Genomic DNA, 15478 nt, shown 5'->3' with positions numbered 1-15478 from the left:
TCAATATGCTTTGTATTTTTGAACTTTTTTTTAAAGTTGCCATATAATTTTAATTTGACCTCAACAAATTACAAACCTAAAATACAAATTTCTCATTCCACTAATCGGGTTATATAATAAAAATATTTATTGCTGAACATGTATACCAAAAATTAGAGGGGTTTTCAAATATGAATCGAAACTTGAAATCAAATATAAAAGTAATTTTAAAAAAATTATTTATCATATTCACTCTAGAAGTTCAATTTATTCAAGAAAATGTTATTTTTCGAAAAAGTCATTACTTTGATTAATTAAGAAAAGTTTGGACTTATACTTTAGTTTTTCTTAAATTGAGAACTAACATGGTGTAAAAAATTATTTTCACTGGATTGAACTAAGAGTACAACATGATCAATCCATGCGGTTAACCCATGCGTTTTACCAGTAAAATACACCAGTACTCATATAGTTATGAGATTAGTTTATGTGTTAGTACCAAAAAAAGATTAGTTTATGTTTTGGTATTCATAGTTGTAATGATATTTAATACGAATTTAATCTTACAATGATGCTACATGCACCAAATTTTAGCAAGAAAAAAAATGTTGTGTACTATATCTTATATAATAAAGTTGAGTTTTTTTTCTTTCTTAGGGAGAAAAATGCTATGTGGCATTCTCCTTTAATTAATTAAATTTTTTCTCAACTTTATTTAATGTGTTTTGGTGTTAATTGTGATTAGGTGTTAGTTTATTTTTGTTATTGATAATTTATTACAATGATGTTTTAATTTTGGATTGGAAGTTTAATTTATTATGAATTTTATGTCTTGATTTTTTTAGATTTCATAACTCTTATGTTACATATTTTTTTTAATACTTTAAACTATTTCTTAATATTTTGTATGTCAAATAAAAATACAAAAACGGAAACTAAAGTTAAGTATTTTCAAAAAAAATTAAACATAAAATAGATACATATCCAAACAATTACTTTATGTTTGAAAACATTTAAAATATTAACTTTAGTTTTTATTTATTTATTTCCATAGCTAATATATTATTATATAATAAAACTAATTCATTTACTAAACTGCGGTTCATCCACGGTTGATCCAATGATCCAGAGACCCGGTAAATCATCCGGTTCAGTGTCCGGGTCGGGTGTCAAAACACTGGTTTATAGGATTTCTTTGTATTTGATGTTGACGATGGAGAATGGAGCCTCTACGATTCTCCTTCTTTAACGCAATCGACGTAACCGTCATATAATCAATCTAGAAATTCCACTCTTCCCACTCTAATAATGTTTAGTAATTGATGGCGACTCAAGTCCAAAAGACTAACATTTGGTCTATTGGTATTGGCACATAAACTCTATGGTATCTTCTCATGTTACATTATACAAGGAAACCAATAACTTCCCTGATACATGCTATCTGTGTTTACATTTTAAAAACCGTGAACATGATTAATATACTATTAAAACTTAACTAAACAAAAAAAGAATCATTACTTCCAATCTGAGAGAAATTTAAAAACGTTGCATGGATGCTAAAGTTATTTAAAATTGATGTAAACCACACACCACCGTCACCATTAATTCTTTGCACCACACTAACCATTTATTGTCAAAACCATTACTAAATGCAACAAGTCTGCAAGCCCGAATGTCATAGATAGTTAGAAATTGTTTTTCCCATGAACGTTATAGATGCTAACATCTCATTTACTAATTAACAAATTGATTTTTTACTAGGAAGATTTGATAAAATTGTTCCATTCCGGTTAAAATAGAAGTTGTCCATTAAATAGAGGAGTTTAGGAACCATTTATCGTTTTTAGCTAAAAAACATATTTAGATTCATATTAAGATTCATTGATATTTCTAAATAAGGGTGGACAAACAAGAATTTCGTTAGGAACACACACAAAATCTTCCATTATAACAAAACTAATATAGAAAATAATTTTATGTTTTTTATTTTAAGATACATCTTTTTGAGAGACCTTGAAACTAAAGTAACACATACAACTCGCACCTCTATATTTTAAAAGTCAACATGGTAATTTTAAAAATATATATTAGATACTCACTAATTATTTTACCAAAATTGACACTTCACCCTTATTTTTATAAAATTTATAAAATTTAAAACGTATTCCATCTTTCTATTATTTGAACTAAATATATTAGTAAAAGTTTTATAGTTCATATGTAGTTATTTTAATAATTAATAATATAAGTATGTTCTCTATATAAAACATCAACTTTGTTTTATGTTTAAATTCCAACTAAATTAATTTTGTTATGACTATCGGTTTTTATTCTATTTTTATTAAATCGATTAGTAACAACCACTTATGCTATTCCACTTTAAACTAAATAACTCCAAACAAAAATAATGCACTACGGTCACTAACCACTATCAAAAAGATCAGAAGATATTATTTTTAATATATTTTTATTTTCATATTTAACATATTTTATTTGTTAAGACCATATAATAATTTATAAATTTATGTAAAAGTATAAATTTTGTTATGTTTAAATTTGATGTTAAGACCATATTTGTTAAGACCATATTTTATTAGTAACAAAGTTGATGTTCTCTATATAAAACATCAACTTTGTTTTATGTTTAAATTCCAACTAAATTAATTTTGTTATGACTATCGGTTTTTTATTCTATTTTTATTAAATCGATTAGTAACAACCACTTATGCTATTCCACTTTAAACTAAATAACTCCAAACAAAATAATGCACTACGGTCACTAACCACTATCAAAAATATCACTAGTTAACCAATAATTTGGGGAAAGTCGGCAAGAAAAAAGTGTATAAAAAGGAAAACCGAAAATGTATAACGTAGAAGAAAGAGATTGGAGAGTTGTACGAGGAAATATTGACAAGACAAGTTGGTCGAGATATGCATTGAATCGATGGGAAAACGCCACTGAACATCGACATGTGCAGTTCCATCCACATTATATTTATATACCTTTTGACATTCATTAGATATTATTTTCACGCCGACATTTTTTTGTTCATAATTATCTACGTATACCTTCAAGATAATTAAGGGATACAGGTCTTAAATCTTCGTAGATAAATAGAATTAATCATTTTAAAACCCCCAAGTATGTGATAAAACTGTGGGCATGTCAAGTAGTATTGGAATAATAATGTCGCTATATGCCTTGTCCAATTTATATGATGATTCTATTGTATTATATTTGCTGAATATTGTTGCAGGTCCACAACCACTAGACTTCCAATCCAAAGAAGGGTTTGGGATGTTCAAGGCAATCATGCATGGGTTGCCATTTCTATATAGCTTTCCCTTTCCACCATTATTTTATTTATAATTTCTTTAAACTGAATATAACAGAATCTACAGAACTTTTTGTAAGAATACTGTTTTTCACCCAAAAATTGTGTATATATCTTTCTCGGTTTTGTCTACGAATAAAAATCTTTTTGATCTTGATAAGAGATTGCGCTCTCTGTACACAACTACTTAAATATATTCAATCAAAAAAAAAACTACCTAAATATAGTTTTAATATACATCTGAACTGCATTGATGCATTATATTCTATTCAAAATGTATCCTCGACTGACAATGAGACTGATGATCTTTAATAAGACCCACCGAATATTTGTTAATTATACTGTAATTTTCGGCAGATTAACAATCTACAAAGTTGACGAAAGTCGATATGAAATTGATTTGTTTTCCCATAAACATTATCATGCATATTTAGCATTAATAGAAGCTTAATATATTACATAATTGTTTCCTATAATAACCGTAAACTGATGATGTAAACTATTAAATCCCCAGATAGAAAAATTTTCTACCAGATAAAATGCATTTTATATACTTCAGTAAACAAAGTTTCTACTTATATATAAATGCGTGGCATCGATTCTAAGGGCAATCTCAACGATAGAGATGCTAAATTGAGGATCTAAATAATAAAGTATTATTACTTTTGAATCTGTTTAGTTTTAATTATTTATATTAAATTTATATAAGACTAATTATTTAAAAGGATGACAAGTGTCCACATAGTTTTTAATTTTTAAAGGGTTCTTGTAATCTCTCAAAAGAAACACGAGATCTCAAAACTTTTTACCTCTAACCTATCTTTGAGTTTTATATTGTTTTATTTGTGATATTGTATCTTGAAATTGTCGATGGACATGGCCTAACATTCTGATCAAGTACAAATCCGCGATACAAGTTGAATATCATGTCGTGTGGAAAAGATATCAATATGATATTCTTCTAAATCTTTTTTTTTTTTGAAACTTGGCTTTCATTAATAATGCAGAAAAGAAAAATAAAAAAAGTTTTACAAACCCATAAAGCTATGGTTTAAGAGCAAAGCCCAATTAGAGAAACCTTTAATAAAGAACCTTAGTAGAACTAGAGCCCAACGAAGCCCAGTGATAGAATTAGAAGTAAAGCCCAGGTCATTAACTTCAGTTTGTGAGACGGAGGAGATGACGATGTCGAGAGACGGAGGAGATGACGATGGGGCAGAGTTAACCAATCCAAGTCTGCATCATTCTGGAGCAGAGACGAGGGGTTGATTCGCGGAGAGAGTGAATCCGGTTCCTGATTTGGCGATCAATGGTTTTGAAGAGGGAATCAACGGTTTTAAAAGTGTTTGCATGCAGTCGGGTATTCCTTTCAATCCAAATCCAGTACAAGACAGAGTTCCAAGCTAAGAGCGATAAGAGTTTACTTGATTTCGGGGGAGGCAAGTTGATCATCTGATTCAGCAGATCCGACCAGTTACGAAGTAGAGGAAGCCGACAGCGATTTGCCACAAGAGACCAGAGATCATGGCTAAACGGACAGTCTAAAAACAGATGGTTTCTTGATTCTGCAGTAGAGTTACATAGCAGACAGAGATGATTCACTTGCAAACCCCAGCTGATCAAGCGGTCCCGAGTAGGCAGTCTGTCTAAGACAACCATCCAAGTGTGGAAGCTGTGTCTCGGGATGGATTTCGGAGACCAGACAGCCGCTGACCACTCCACTTTATCTATACTTCCACGCAGGTAATGATAAACATCCGACGGTGCATATCTGTCGGAGCATTTACCATTAATCTCCCAAGTGTAGTAGTCCTCTGTATCAGTAAGGTTAACCGTAGTTAAGTAGGAGAGTAGTTCCAACTGATTCTCTGTTCTTGCAGCTGGGAGAGACCAAGCCCCATTCCTGTGAAGTGAAGCGACAGTAGCTTTCATGGGAATCCCTAACCTGGATTGGGAAGCATTCAAATAGTCATAGAGACAGCCAAAGGTACTCCAGTTATCGAACCAGAACCTTGCTGAGGCGCCATTCTGCAACTTCAGGTGAATAAGAGGAAAAACCACATCTTTCATTTTTAACAGTTTATTAGCAAGCCAAGAGAAAGACTGGTTTGGTTTAGTTGTCCAGTAATTATGAACTGAACCTTTGAGAATGACCTCTTTGAACCAGGAAACCCAGACTGAGTCAGGCTTGAAGAAGAGAAGCCAGATAAGCCGCAAGCAGCACGCTTTATTCCATGTCTGGAGATCCTTAACGCCCAAACCTCCCTGCTCCTTCGTTCGAGTCACGGTTCCCCAAGCAACTCTTGCAGAGTTCCGAGAGTCAACGTCCCCCTTCCACAAGAAAGTGCTACAGAGAGAATCTATCTTCCGTATGCAGGCCTTTGGGAGGATAAAGGAGGAACACCAAAAAGTGGTAATTCCTGATATAACTGTCTTTATCAATAGTAATCTCCCTGAGAAAGAAAGAGTCTTGACTGACCAGGAGTTGAATTTCAGTTTAATCTGCTGCAACAGAGTCTCGCAGCTGGAGAGGGAAAGCTTTCTTGAGTTGAGTGGAACGCCCAGATATCTAAAGGGGAGAGAGCCACAGCCCATTCCAGTAGACGCTTGTATCGATTCAATTTCTGCTTGATCCATTCCCGATGCATAGAAAGTGGTCTTCTGGAGGCTTACAGCGAGCCCTGATCTCCTCTCAAAGTCGTGGAGCACTTGAAGGACTTGCTGGACCGAGTCAATGGAACCATCTATGAAAATCAAAAGGTCGTCAGCAAATGAAAGGTGAGTTAGTTTAGCCTTTTCACATTTTGCATGAAATTTTAGCTTGTTTTCCGCTGCCGCCTTATTTAACAAGTGAGAAAGACAGTTCATTGCAATCACAAAGAGATAGGGAGACAAAGGATCTCCCTGCCTCAAACCTCTTTTGCCTTTAAAGTACCCATTCACGCATCCATTGTAACCAATCATGAAACTTGGTGTGCAGATACAGGCTCGCAGCCAAGCAAGGAACAGAGGAGGAACCGACATCCCTTGGAGGCAAGAGAAGAGGAAATCCCAGGATAGAGTGTCGAAGGCCTTTGCAATATCCACCTTGATGGTAATCTTCTTTGATCCTTTGTTACGGTGATAGCCATTAATTAGTTCTCCAGCCAAAGTAGTGTTCTCCAAGAGCAGTCTATCTTTTACAAAAGCAGTTTGGCTAGGCAAAATGAGTTTCGGAAGAATAGGCTTGAGCCGTTTAACCATGATCCGTGAGATGACTTTGTAGACTGTATTTAGGCAGGATATTGGTCTGAACTCTGAGATTTTTGTTGCTCCAGGAAACTTGGGGACAAGCGAGAGAATTGTTGCATTTGCAGACGCCGGAAGGAAACATGAAGTAAAGAACTGGGTGATTGAAGTCGTGACCTCAATACCGATCGCAGACCAAGCACCCCTGTAAAAGCCAGAGGTCAGCCCATCAGGCCCCGGAGCCTTATTAGGGTTCAATTTGAAGAACATGGCTTGTATCTCATCAGCGGTAGGTATTTGCACCATCAGAGCAGAGTGGGCAGGGGAAACCTGGTAGCCTAACAGATTGGCGAACCAAACCGGTGGCGAGTAGACAGTCTGGGAGAGCGCTTGAGGAGGAGCTAGGACAGTCGAGAAGTGTGTAACAGCATGTATGCTCATCTCCACAGGGTCTGTTATCCAGTCACCACTCAGAGTCAAGAACGCTCTGATTGCATTGTAGCTAGTGCGCACCTGACAGATCCTATAGAAGTAAGCAGTATTTAGATCTCCCTCTTTCAACCAGTTGATACGCGACTTCTGTCTGTAGTAACACTCCTCTATGGTTCGCAGAAAAGTCCATTGGAGGTGAAGATCATGCTCCACTTTGAAAGTCTCCTCCGACGGTGATTGAAGTGCCTGAACCTGCGCAATTTGCAACAAACGGTTAGCCTCACAAACTCTCTCTTGTATTTTTGAGTAGTTCTCTCGATTTAGGTGCTTTAGATCCCTCTTGATACGCTTGAGCTTCCAACATAGTTGAGTTAGAGTTTGGCTTTCGATTCCAGCTTGAAACCAGGCATTTTGCACAATCTGGAGGAAGTTAGGGTGCTTGGTAAGATAGTTAGGGAATTTGAAAGGCTTGGTTCCTGCAATAGGAAGTGTATAGGAGAGGTCTAGGAGGCACGGGGAGTGGTCAGAGATGAGGGGGGGTAGGAAGGTGGCAGTGGCGTTGGGGAAGGCAGAGATAGCACAATGGTTAACCAGAAGCCTGTCAAGCTTTTTAGCTATTGGGTCAGTAGGCTGTTTGTTGGTCCATGTGTGGCAGGGACCCAAATAACGGAGGTCAAAGATCCCAGTTTGCAGTAGACAGTCTTGAAATTGATACATCAGATTATCAGGGCCTGAGCCATCATCGTTCGAGTGCTCTGATGGGTGCAAGATTTGATTAAAATCCCCACCAACAAACCAACATTGGTTGTCAAGATCAAGAGTAGCATGAGTGGAGAGAAGTTCAGTCCACAGGTCCGCCCTATCCGCAGCAAGATTGGATGCATAAATCGCAGAGTAATAGATAGGGGGACCATTCGGTAGTGAGATTATACAAGTGATACACTGCCTTGACTGAGAGACAATCCTGACTTTGAGAGGATCTTGCCAAACCAGAATGATACGGCCGTCGGGGTCAGAAGCGTGGTTAGAGAAGTAGGACCATCTAGGGCAAAGGTTGGACATAAGGGAGTTCAAAAAAGGTTCTTTAATATGGGTTTCAATAATAGCACCAAACAAGGGCTTATGACATTGCAGCCAACTAATAAAGGGTCTGTGCTTTACCGGGTCGTTTAAACCACGAGTATTCCAAAAAAAGAGTTTTATACTCATCAAGACAAAAGGGGTGGGACTCCAGAAGGAGGAGTATCCCGAGTAACAGAGGAAATTGAGGAAGAGGGGGCAGGGGGTTGGAAAAGGGAGAGGTTTGCAAAAGGTGGATTTAGGGGAGCAGGGGAGGGTGGGGCAGATGGAGAAGGATAAGGCAAAGGAAGGGTAACAAAAGGGTTTGGATTGGAAGATGGGGGAGGAGAGAGGGTGGGGGAGGAGCGAGAACGCTTAAGAGAGGGACGAGGAGTGGGGATTGGTGAGGAAAAAGAGGCTGGAGGAAGAGAAAAATCCATATGAACAGGACCAGGTGAAGGTGATGGGGGGATGATAGGGATTGCGGGTTTAGGACAGGGAGGAACAGGATCAGCTGGCTCAAGGATAGGGCCAGAAAGAGTAGGAATGGTTTTCTTGACTGGTTGATAGGTTTTTTTTCTTTGAATGCTGCGCTTTAGATGTAGTAGAGGAGCTTGATGCTTTGCCTGTTTCTTTTTCTTTTTCAGGTGGGACATAAGTCAAGCAGTTTTTGATAATGTGACCCAGCTCGTGGCAATGAGAACAAGTGGGAGGCACCCAAGGGTAATGGACCGCTACTTCCACCACTTCTCCGCTTTGACGTTCAAACTCGACAACATCAGGTAATGGTTTCGTTAGATCAACCTCCACCTTTACATGCGAAAGAGTTAAGCTAACCATGTTTTTTGTGAAATCGTCAGTTTCCTTTGGATCACCAACCAAACCTGCAACCAAGCTCAGTCCTTGCTTATGACGAAGGTCTAAAGGCACTCCAGTGAGGTGAGCCCAGATCCTTATAGCCTTAAGCGGAGGAGCAGACATGGAGTGATCAGAAGACCATTGTGCTGTATGGAACATTGTATCACCTACATACCAAATGCACTTCTCCAATATCTTCTGTCTAAGGTACTCACTCTGGATCCTCACTATTGTTGAGCGGTTTAGAGGATTGTTATGTATCTCGAGTCTTTTACCTTTACCCCAAAGGTGGTTAAAGACACTTTGAATTTGGTTGAAGGGAGGAGCTCGTCCGTTGTAGTAACAGATTATGTAATCTTTATGGATTTCAGCTCCCTTGTGGAAAACTTCATCAGGGATCAGAATTCTGGGACGACCAGAAGGAGACAGGGTGACAGGAGCCAGCCGTGACAGAGATTTGTCTTCAGCTGCTCTAATTTTTTGAACAAGAGAAGGGGAGGGGGCAGGGTCACGAGATGGAGCAGGAAGCGGGTGATCTTAATGTATAGTTCATAAGATTTTAATCTGCATGCATCATCTCGCGTTGTAAAGTTTTTTAATCTATAAAGGGATGTAAAATCTTATTGTAACAATTTATAAAGTTAATTAGAATAATGATGTCATTTAGTTAAATATGTTATTCATTGCATTTAGATAAATACGTATATGTATCGGTAACCTGTCAATTGGTTAATACCCGAATATCATGTCACTCGTTGTTCGTTCATCACGCAACCAAATATTTTGTGTAAATGCAGAAATGCTCAACAAATTATATCAACATTATGTTCGAACTATGAGCAAAAATAAATAATTTGAAAAGGATATGGGCAGAAAAACTAGAAAATACTAACAGTTAAAATACATAAAACCCAAAGTAAACTAAATATTGGACCAATTACGAAGTATCAGAAAACAACCATCATTCGTTGTTCACATGGACACAGAGCTATCAGTGTGGATCACAAAATTAATATGAATTTGTTTTATTTGATGACAAAAAAACACTAAATATTAGACCAAGTATCTCCACACCGGCACGTGCTGGTAAAACATTGGATTTGATCCCTAAAAATTTTAGAAGTTTTTACATAGATATAAATCCTAAAAAAAAAATTAAAACAATTTACGAAAATTTTAAAAAATATTTGAAGCCTCCCAAATATCAGATCCGGCTGACTGTCCCATTCGGAACACGATAATATGATATTTCCACCACATGAAATGCCGAAGAGAAGAGTAACATTATGGGTCCTAATTGGTCGATAAACATAGAAACATTATTATTAGGTGGATAGAAATATATAAATCTATACATACGTTTTTCTTTTTTTTTTGTAAAACATCTATACATACGGTCCCTTTGATAATTTTTTTTGTGTATAAATATTTGTATTAAATTCGTAATGCCATGACATTCAATATATTAATCACTAGGTGTTTTGCCCGCACATCAGGCATAAATTTCTTATAAATACTTGTTAGTTTATGTCTTATTAATCTAAAACCAGCATAATAAATTATTATTTATGTTTTTAAATAGTTAAATCAAACATCAAAATATTTATATATGTCAAATACTTTTAATCAAAATATATACTTATTATTGTGTTAAGTTTTTTTAAAACACTCATATCTTAGAGATAGTTTAGAAAATATATTTATATCTTTTGGTTGACTAATATTTAATAATAAATTGTTTTGTATCTTAATTTTTTTTAACTTTTATAATAAAAATATTGTTTTCAGATAGGCACAAAAAAGAATATATATAGAAGAATTATCTTTTTGATAATTCTAAAATATTATTTTGTAATCAATTATTTAATATAGCATATAACATATACACTTTATATCATTAAAATATATTAGTGAATAGTTAGAAACTAATAATAAATTAATAACCTATCTAAAAGTCTAAAACCTAATAAAAATATGACAAATAAGAAAAGCTAATATAACATATAAATTTAATATTAATAAAATAAAATTCGTTTTTATTTATATAGAATATTCATCAAGGCTATTATTTTAAATTAATGATTTAGTGACTCAGCTCAAAACAAATAATACATCAATAATAATTTAGCTTAAACTTAATAAAAATATAACAAATAAACAAAATTAGCTAAAATCATGGAGAACATGAAAAGTAAGGAAAATTACTTCATAAATAATAGTATAGATTATTTGCAAATATGGACTATATATTCTGACGCGTTCCCCCAGTAGTTGACGATCATCATTTTGCATGGATATTATGGTATATTTGGAAGGCAAGGAATGGAAAAGTTTTTAGTAATTTGAATATTGATCCACAAGATACACTTAAGGTAGCCGAATCTGAATCCCGACTCTGGGCAGAAGCGCAAGCTTCTATTATTCAGCCGGCAGTCCCATCTCCTGTATTAGTAATACCAGTCCAAACTAATACAGGTAGATGGTGTTTCTCAGATGGATCATGGAAAGACAAGGATAAGTTCTCGGGTCAAGGGTGGTACAGTACTCTACCAGGATTTGAGGGTTTGATGGGAGCAAGAAACACAAGGACGAGTTTATCTCCACTGCACGCAGAAATTGAAGCTCTCATTTGGTCAATGGAATGTATGAGGAACTTAAGGCAGTATAATGTTACTTTTGCAACGGATTGCTCGTAATTGGTGAAGATGGTTTCGGAACCAGATGAATGGCCAGCCTTTGCAAACTATCTAGAAGATATAAGAAGCCTGAGGAGTAGTTTCAATACTACGGAGATCATTCATGTACCAAGGACGAATAACAAAAAGGCGGACAGTCTAGCACGCAGTGTAAGAAAGCAATCGTCTTACGTCGTTCACATGGATGCGGATCCCCCTGTTTGGTTAACAGAGTTAATATGAGTCTGTAATGTTGCTGACAAAAAAAAAATAATAATAATAATAGTATAGATTGGTATTCTTTGAATTCACCTCTAGTGCAGATGAATTCGAATCTTTAAGTTTTTACGTATCTCCGTCCATAGTTTCAATATATTACCACGCTGAGTGATAAATAGTATCAATGTAATAAACAGCACATATTATTTATAGAACACAGATTAGTAATTATCTATCTTTAATTATTTGTTTCCAGCATTTGTAGTGGCTAATTTCTGCTGCTGTTAGATCGTCAATCAAGCCGTAAATAACGCAAGAAGGAATTAGGTCTTTTTTGGTTTAAAACGTCAAGTGGTTAACATTCATATATAATATAACCCATCCATCTTATATACTCCCTCTGTCCTACTTTAAGTGATGTTTTAGGATTTTTATTTTGTCCTATTTTAAGTGATGTTCTCACTAATTTATGTAGAATTTAATATGATTTGAATTTTATGACCAATTATAAAACACTATACTTTTTTATTATTGGTTAAACTAGTTTTATTTAATGTATTTTTATGTTACCAAAATAAACTACATAAAAATATGTGTTTTCTTAATCTATGTGTAATAACCTAAAACATCACATAAAGTGGGACAGAGAGAATATTAAAATAGAAGTCATGATTTGTTTATGTGTGATATTTTAAAAAACAAATTAAAAGATTGGTTTTATTATTAAACGCAAATTCAATAGGACAAATATATTCGAAAAGCAATATATAGATGATGATTTGAAACAATTAATTAATTTACTGTATGAAAAATATAAAATTATTGTATTTAAAAGATATATGTATTTAAATAAATAAACAACTTTAAAAATATATACTAATTATATAAAATAAATACCCGTACGGTTGTACGGATCTAGATCTAGTTATTCATTAAAATCTTATAAAATAACAGGAGACTAATAAAACCTACAACTCTGAAAGGGATAACACGACTGTTTCTTTTTGGTCAACTAAAAACAATGTTAAAAGGTTTTAGATTCGGTTAATTAGAACACAATTGAATATTCTCCAAAATAAAATAAATAAACTGAAACTTCCCCTTCCACTTCAGACAGAGGCTTTCCCCAAATAAATTCCAACTTACGTCATCTTCTACTTTAAGGAATGATAATGTGTCTAGGGGAGAAGAACCAACTGTGACAGTAAGAGAGAGAGAAACAAAGTATTCTAAAATTACAGGCGTTCCAGAATCAGCAACTTGCTTATCACACTTGTCACCCCAAAAAAGAGAAAACCAATTTAAATTTAAAAAGTTGAGTCCTATTTAAACATTATTATTGCTAGAAAAAATCTGTAAATTCACTGAACCTTCCTCTCTTTCCTGTTTCTTCTCTGATTCTACAGTCCAACAGCAAATATTTATTTATTTTTATTTGCTACTTGTGTTCTTCATTTTTATATCCTTTACCAGTTTATCATATCAAACCACACCCACTTTCTTTCTTCTTCTGTACTTTCCTTACAAAGAGAGGTTTCTCTAGCCCAGTATTAAGTTTCGACCTTTAAACCTTCATCATCATCTTCTTCTCGCTGAAGTAGTCTGGCTAGTTCCACCATTGGAGTTATTCAAGAAGGCTACATTGTAAACATTTTTAGATGATCCGTGAAATCCCCAATCTACAAAACGACACCGTAAGCATTCAAGACCATACTCGGAGCCACATCAAGAACAGAAACACCATGGACATGAGAAGAGATAACCGAAAAGACATGACCTTTCGTGGACCAACTCAAGCTCCTCAGATGATGAGTAAGCAAGAATATTTTCAGACATTGTCGTCTCAGAACGGTACGAGGAGACTAATAACTAAATCGAGTTACTTCAGTTTGGAGTCAATGGTTGTCCTTGTTGGTCTCACAGCATCGCTCTTGTTCCTTCCGTTGATTCTTCCACCGTTGCCTCCTCCTCCTTCCATGCTGCTTCTGATTCCTATTGTGATTATGGTATTGCTTATGGTTCTTGCTTTAATGCCTTCTTCTAATGCCAAACATGTAACAACTACTAATTACATGTAACGCTCAAAAGTTTTGTTGTTTTGTCTTATTGTTAATTTGTCATTACCAAAAGGTTTCAGGTTAATAGATTTTGTATGTTTGTTATCATTTGTTAAAACATGTTATATGATGTATAGTAGTACTATATAATGATTCCTTTTTATATACATTCAATAATCATAGGAGACTAAAAGTCAGAGAGAAAGCAAGACTATATATCTCTATATACATTCAATGATCATAGTAGACTATCCATTGTTTTTTTTATTTGATAAGTCAATAATAGACTATTCATTGTTGATCAGTGTGAAGAAGAAGCGTTGACCAAGAAAAGAGGAAGGTGAAACTGCAATACCGCCATGAGCTTGTGACTTATGTATACTTATTTCTGCGTCCACTCTCTATTCAGTGAGTGGCATGTAAGCCATTGCAACCGTCAATGGAGCTGGGAGATTCTATAAACATATAGCAGACTGGCCAATCTTCAAACTGGTTAACGATTAAATGAAATACTTTTAAAAGTTAAAAGTTCTATTTATATATTTAGACGTTTCTTTTGAAATTATAAACTCTAAATTTAGCAGAATATCTAAAAATTAAAGTGTTTTGTACTATAATTTAGTACTAGATTTTGACCCGCGCTTCGAAAGCGCGGGTATTATTTTTCAGTTTTATGAAATATATTATTTGTTTGTAGTTATTGAATGTATTTATCATAGTGAAATTTTCTTTATAATAAATTCGACACATAGAGTGTCTCTGGTAAACTATATGTTTCTCTGGCTTTGTTTTATTCTCTCTCTAATCAACATATTTATTTGACTTGTTGTTAAAAATAAATGATTTTAAGACGAAACTATACAATACTTTTACATTGATATTTTGTTTAAACAATGTGACATATTTTTATATTAATTAAATATTTACATTGTAATTTAAACTAAATTTTGACCCGCACGCCCGTGCGGGTGTATATTTCAAACCGATTTATATGTTAAGTTTAGATATTCTGACATATGTTATTCAGATTTATATACAATACATTATTTTATTTATAGATTTTAAGAAATTCAAAATATATAATGAATTTTAAAAAATAATTTAAATGAGTTATCCAAACCCGAAGTGAACCCGCAAAGATCCGAATATAATTCGAAATAAAATTTAGAAATATCTGAATGGAGCTGAAATCTTTGACCTCCGAAACCCAAAACCCAAGCAGATCTGAAACGAACCTGAACGGATACCTGAACGCCCAGCCCTAGTTATAATTCGAACTAAAATTTAGAAATATATGAATGGGGCTGAAATCTTTGACCCTAGAAACCCGAAATTCAAACAGATCCGAAACAAACCGGAATAGATACCTGAACGTCCAGCCCTAGTCACTATTATGTATCATGTATATGTCATCATATAATTAATTGTATTGGTCCATCATATAAATAATAGAATAGTCTTTCAACGTCAAAAAAAAAATTGGTCCATCATATAAATAATCATATAAGTAATAGTATTTTATATGTATCATCTTATAAATAATGATATATATTATATTCTTAAAGTTTAATTTGAAATATAAAAACCATAATTTAAGTTGGTATATAAAATTAATCTTTTTGTTGTATTTTCT

At 34.2% G+C, this 15478-nt stretch overlaps 1 protein-coding gene and 1 long non-coding RNA gene across 2 annotated transcripts; both read left to right on the top strand.

Annotated features, from left to right (window-relative positions):
• The first annotated feature begins 4338 nt into the window (after positions 1–4338).
• On the top strand, positions 4339–5789 carry LOC130509783 (uncharacterized). The gene is made up of 3 exons (XR_008943739.1): positions 4339–5060; positions 5198–5357; positions 5485–5789. It is a non-coding gene; the product is annotated as an uncharacterized LOC130509783 (long non-coding RNA).
• Positions 5790–13133: 7344 nt separating this feature from the next.
• LOC108834391 (ARGOS-like protein) lies at positions 13134–14615 on the top strand. The gene is made up of 2 exons (XM_018607726.2): positions 13134–13794; positions 14151–14615. The coding sequence occupies exons 1-2, from the start codon at positions 13447–13449 to the stop codon at positions 14187–14189; spliced, it is 387 nt and encodes a 128-aa protein (XP_018463228.2). The 5' UTR covers positions 13134–13446; the 3' UTR covers positions 14190–14615.
• Positions 14616–15478: the final 863 nt, after the last annotated feature.

This window comes from Raphanus sativus, chromosome 3 (assembly GCF_000801105.2).
Source record: "Raphanus sativus cultivar WK10039 chromosome 3, ASM80110v3, whole genome shotgun sequence".
Taxonomy (NCBI): domain Eukaryota; kingdom Viridiplantae; phylum Streptophyta; class Magnoliopsida; order Brassicales; family Brassicaceae; genus Raphanus; species Raphanus sativus.
The sequence above is the reverse complement of the archived record's forward strand: the minus strand, read 5'-3'. Positions and strand labels throughout refer to the sequence as shown.

Excerpts from the sequence above, each read along its gene's own strand:
- LOC108834391 (XM_018607726.2), top strand. The coding sequence starts at position 13,447 with ATGATCCGTGAAATCCCCAATCTACAAAACGACACCGTAAGCATTCAA. Across the intron at positions 13,795-14,150 it reads TGATTCCTATTGTGATTATG|TGTGAAGAAGAAGCGTTGAC; the intron begins GTATTGCTTATG and ends ATTGTTGATCAG.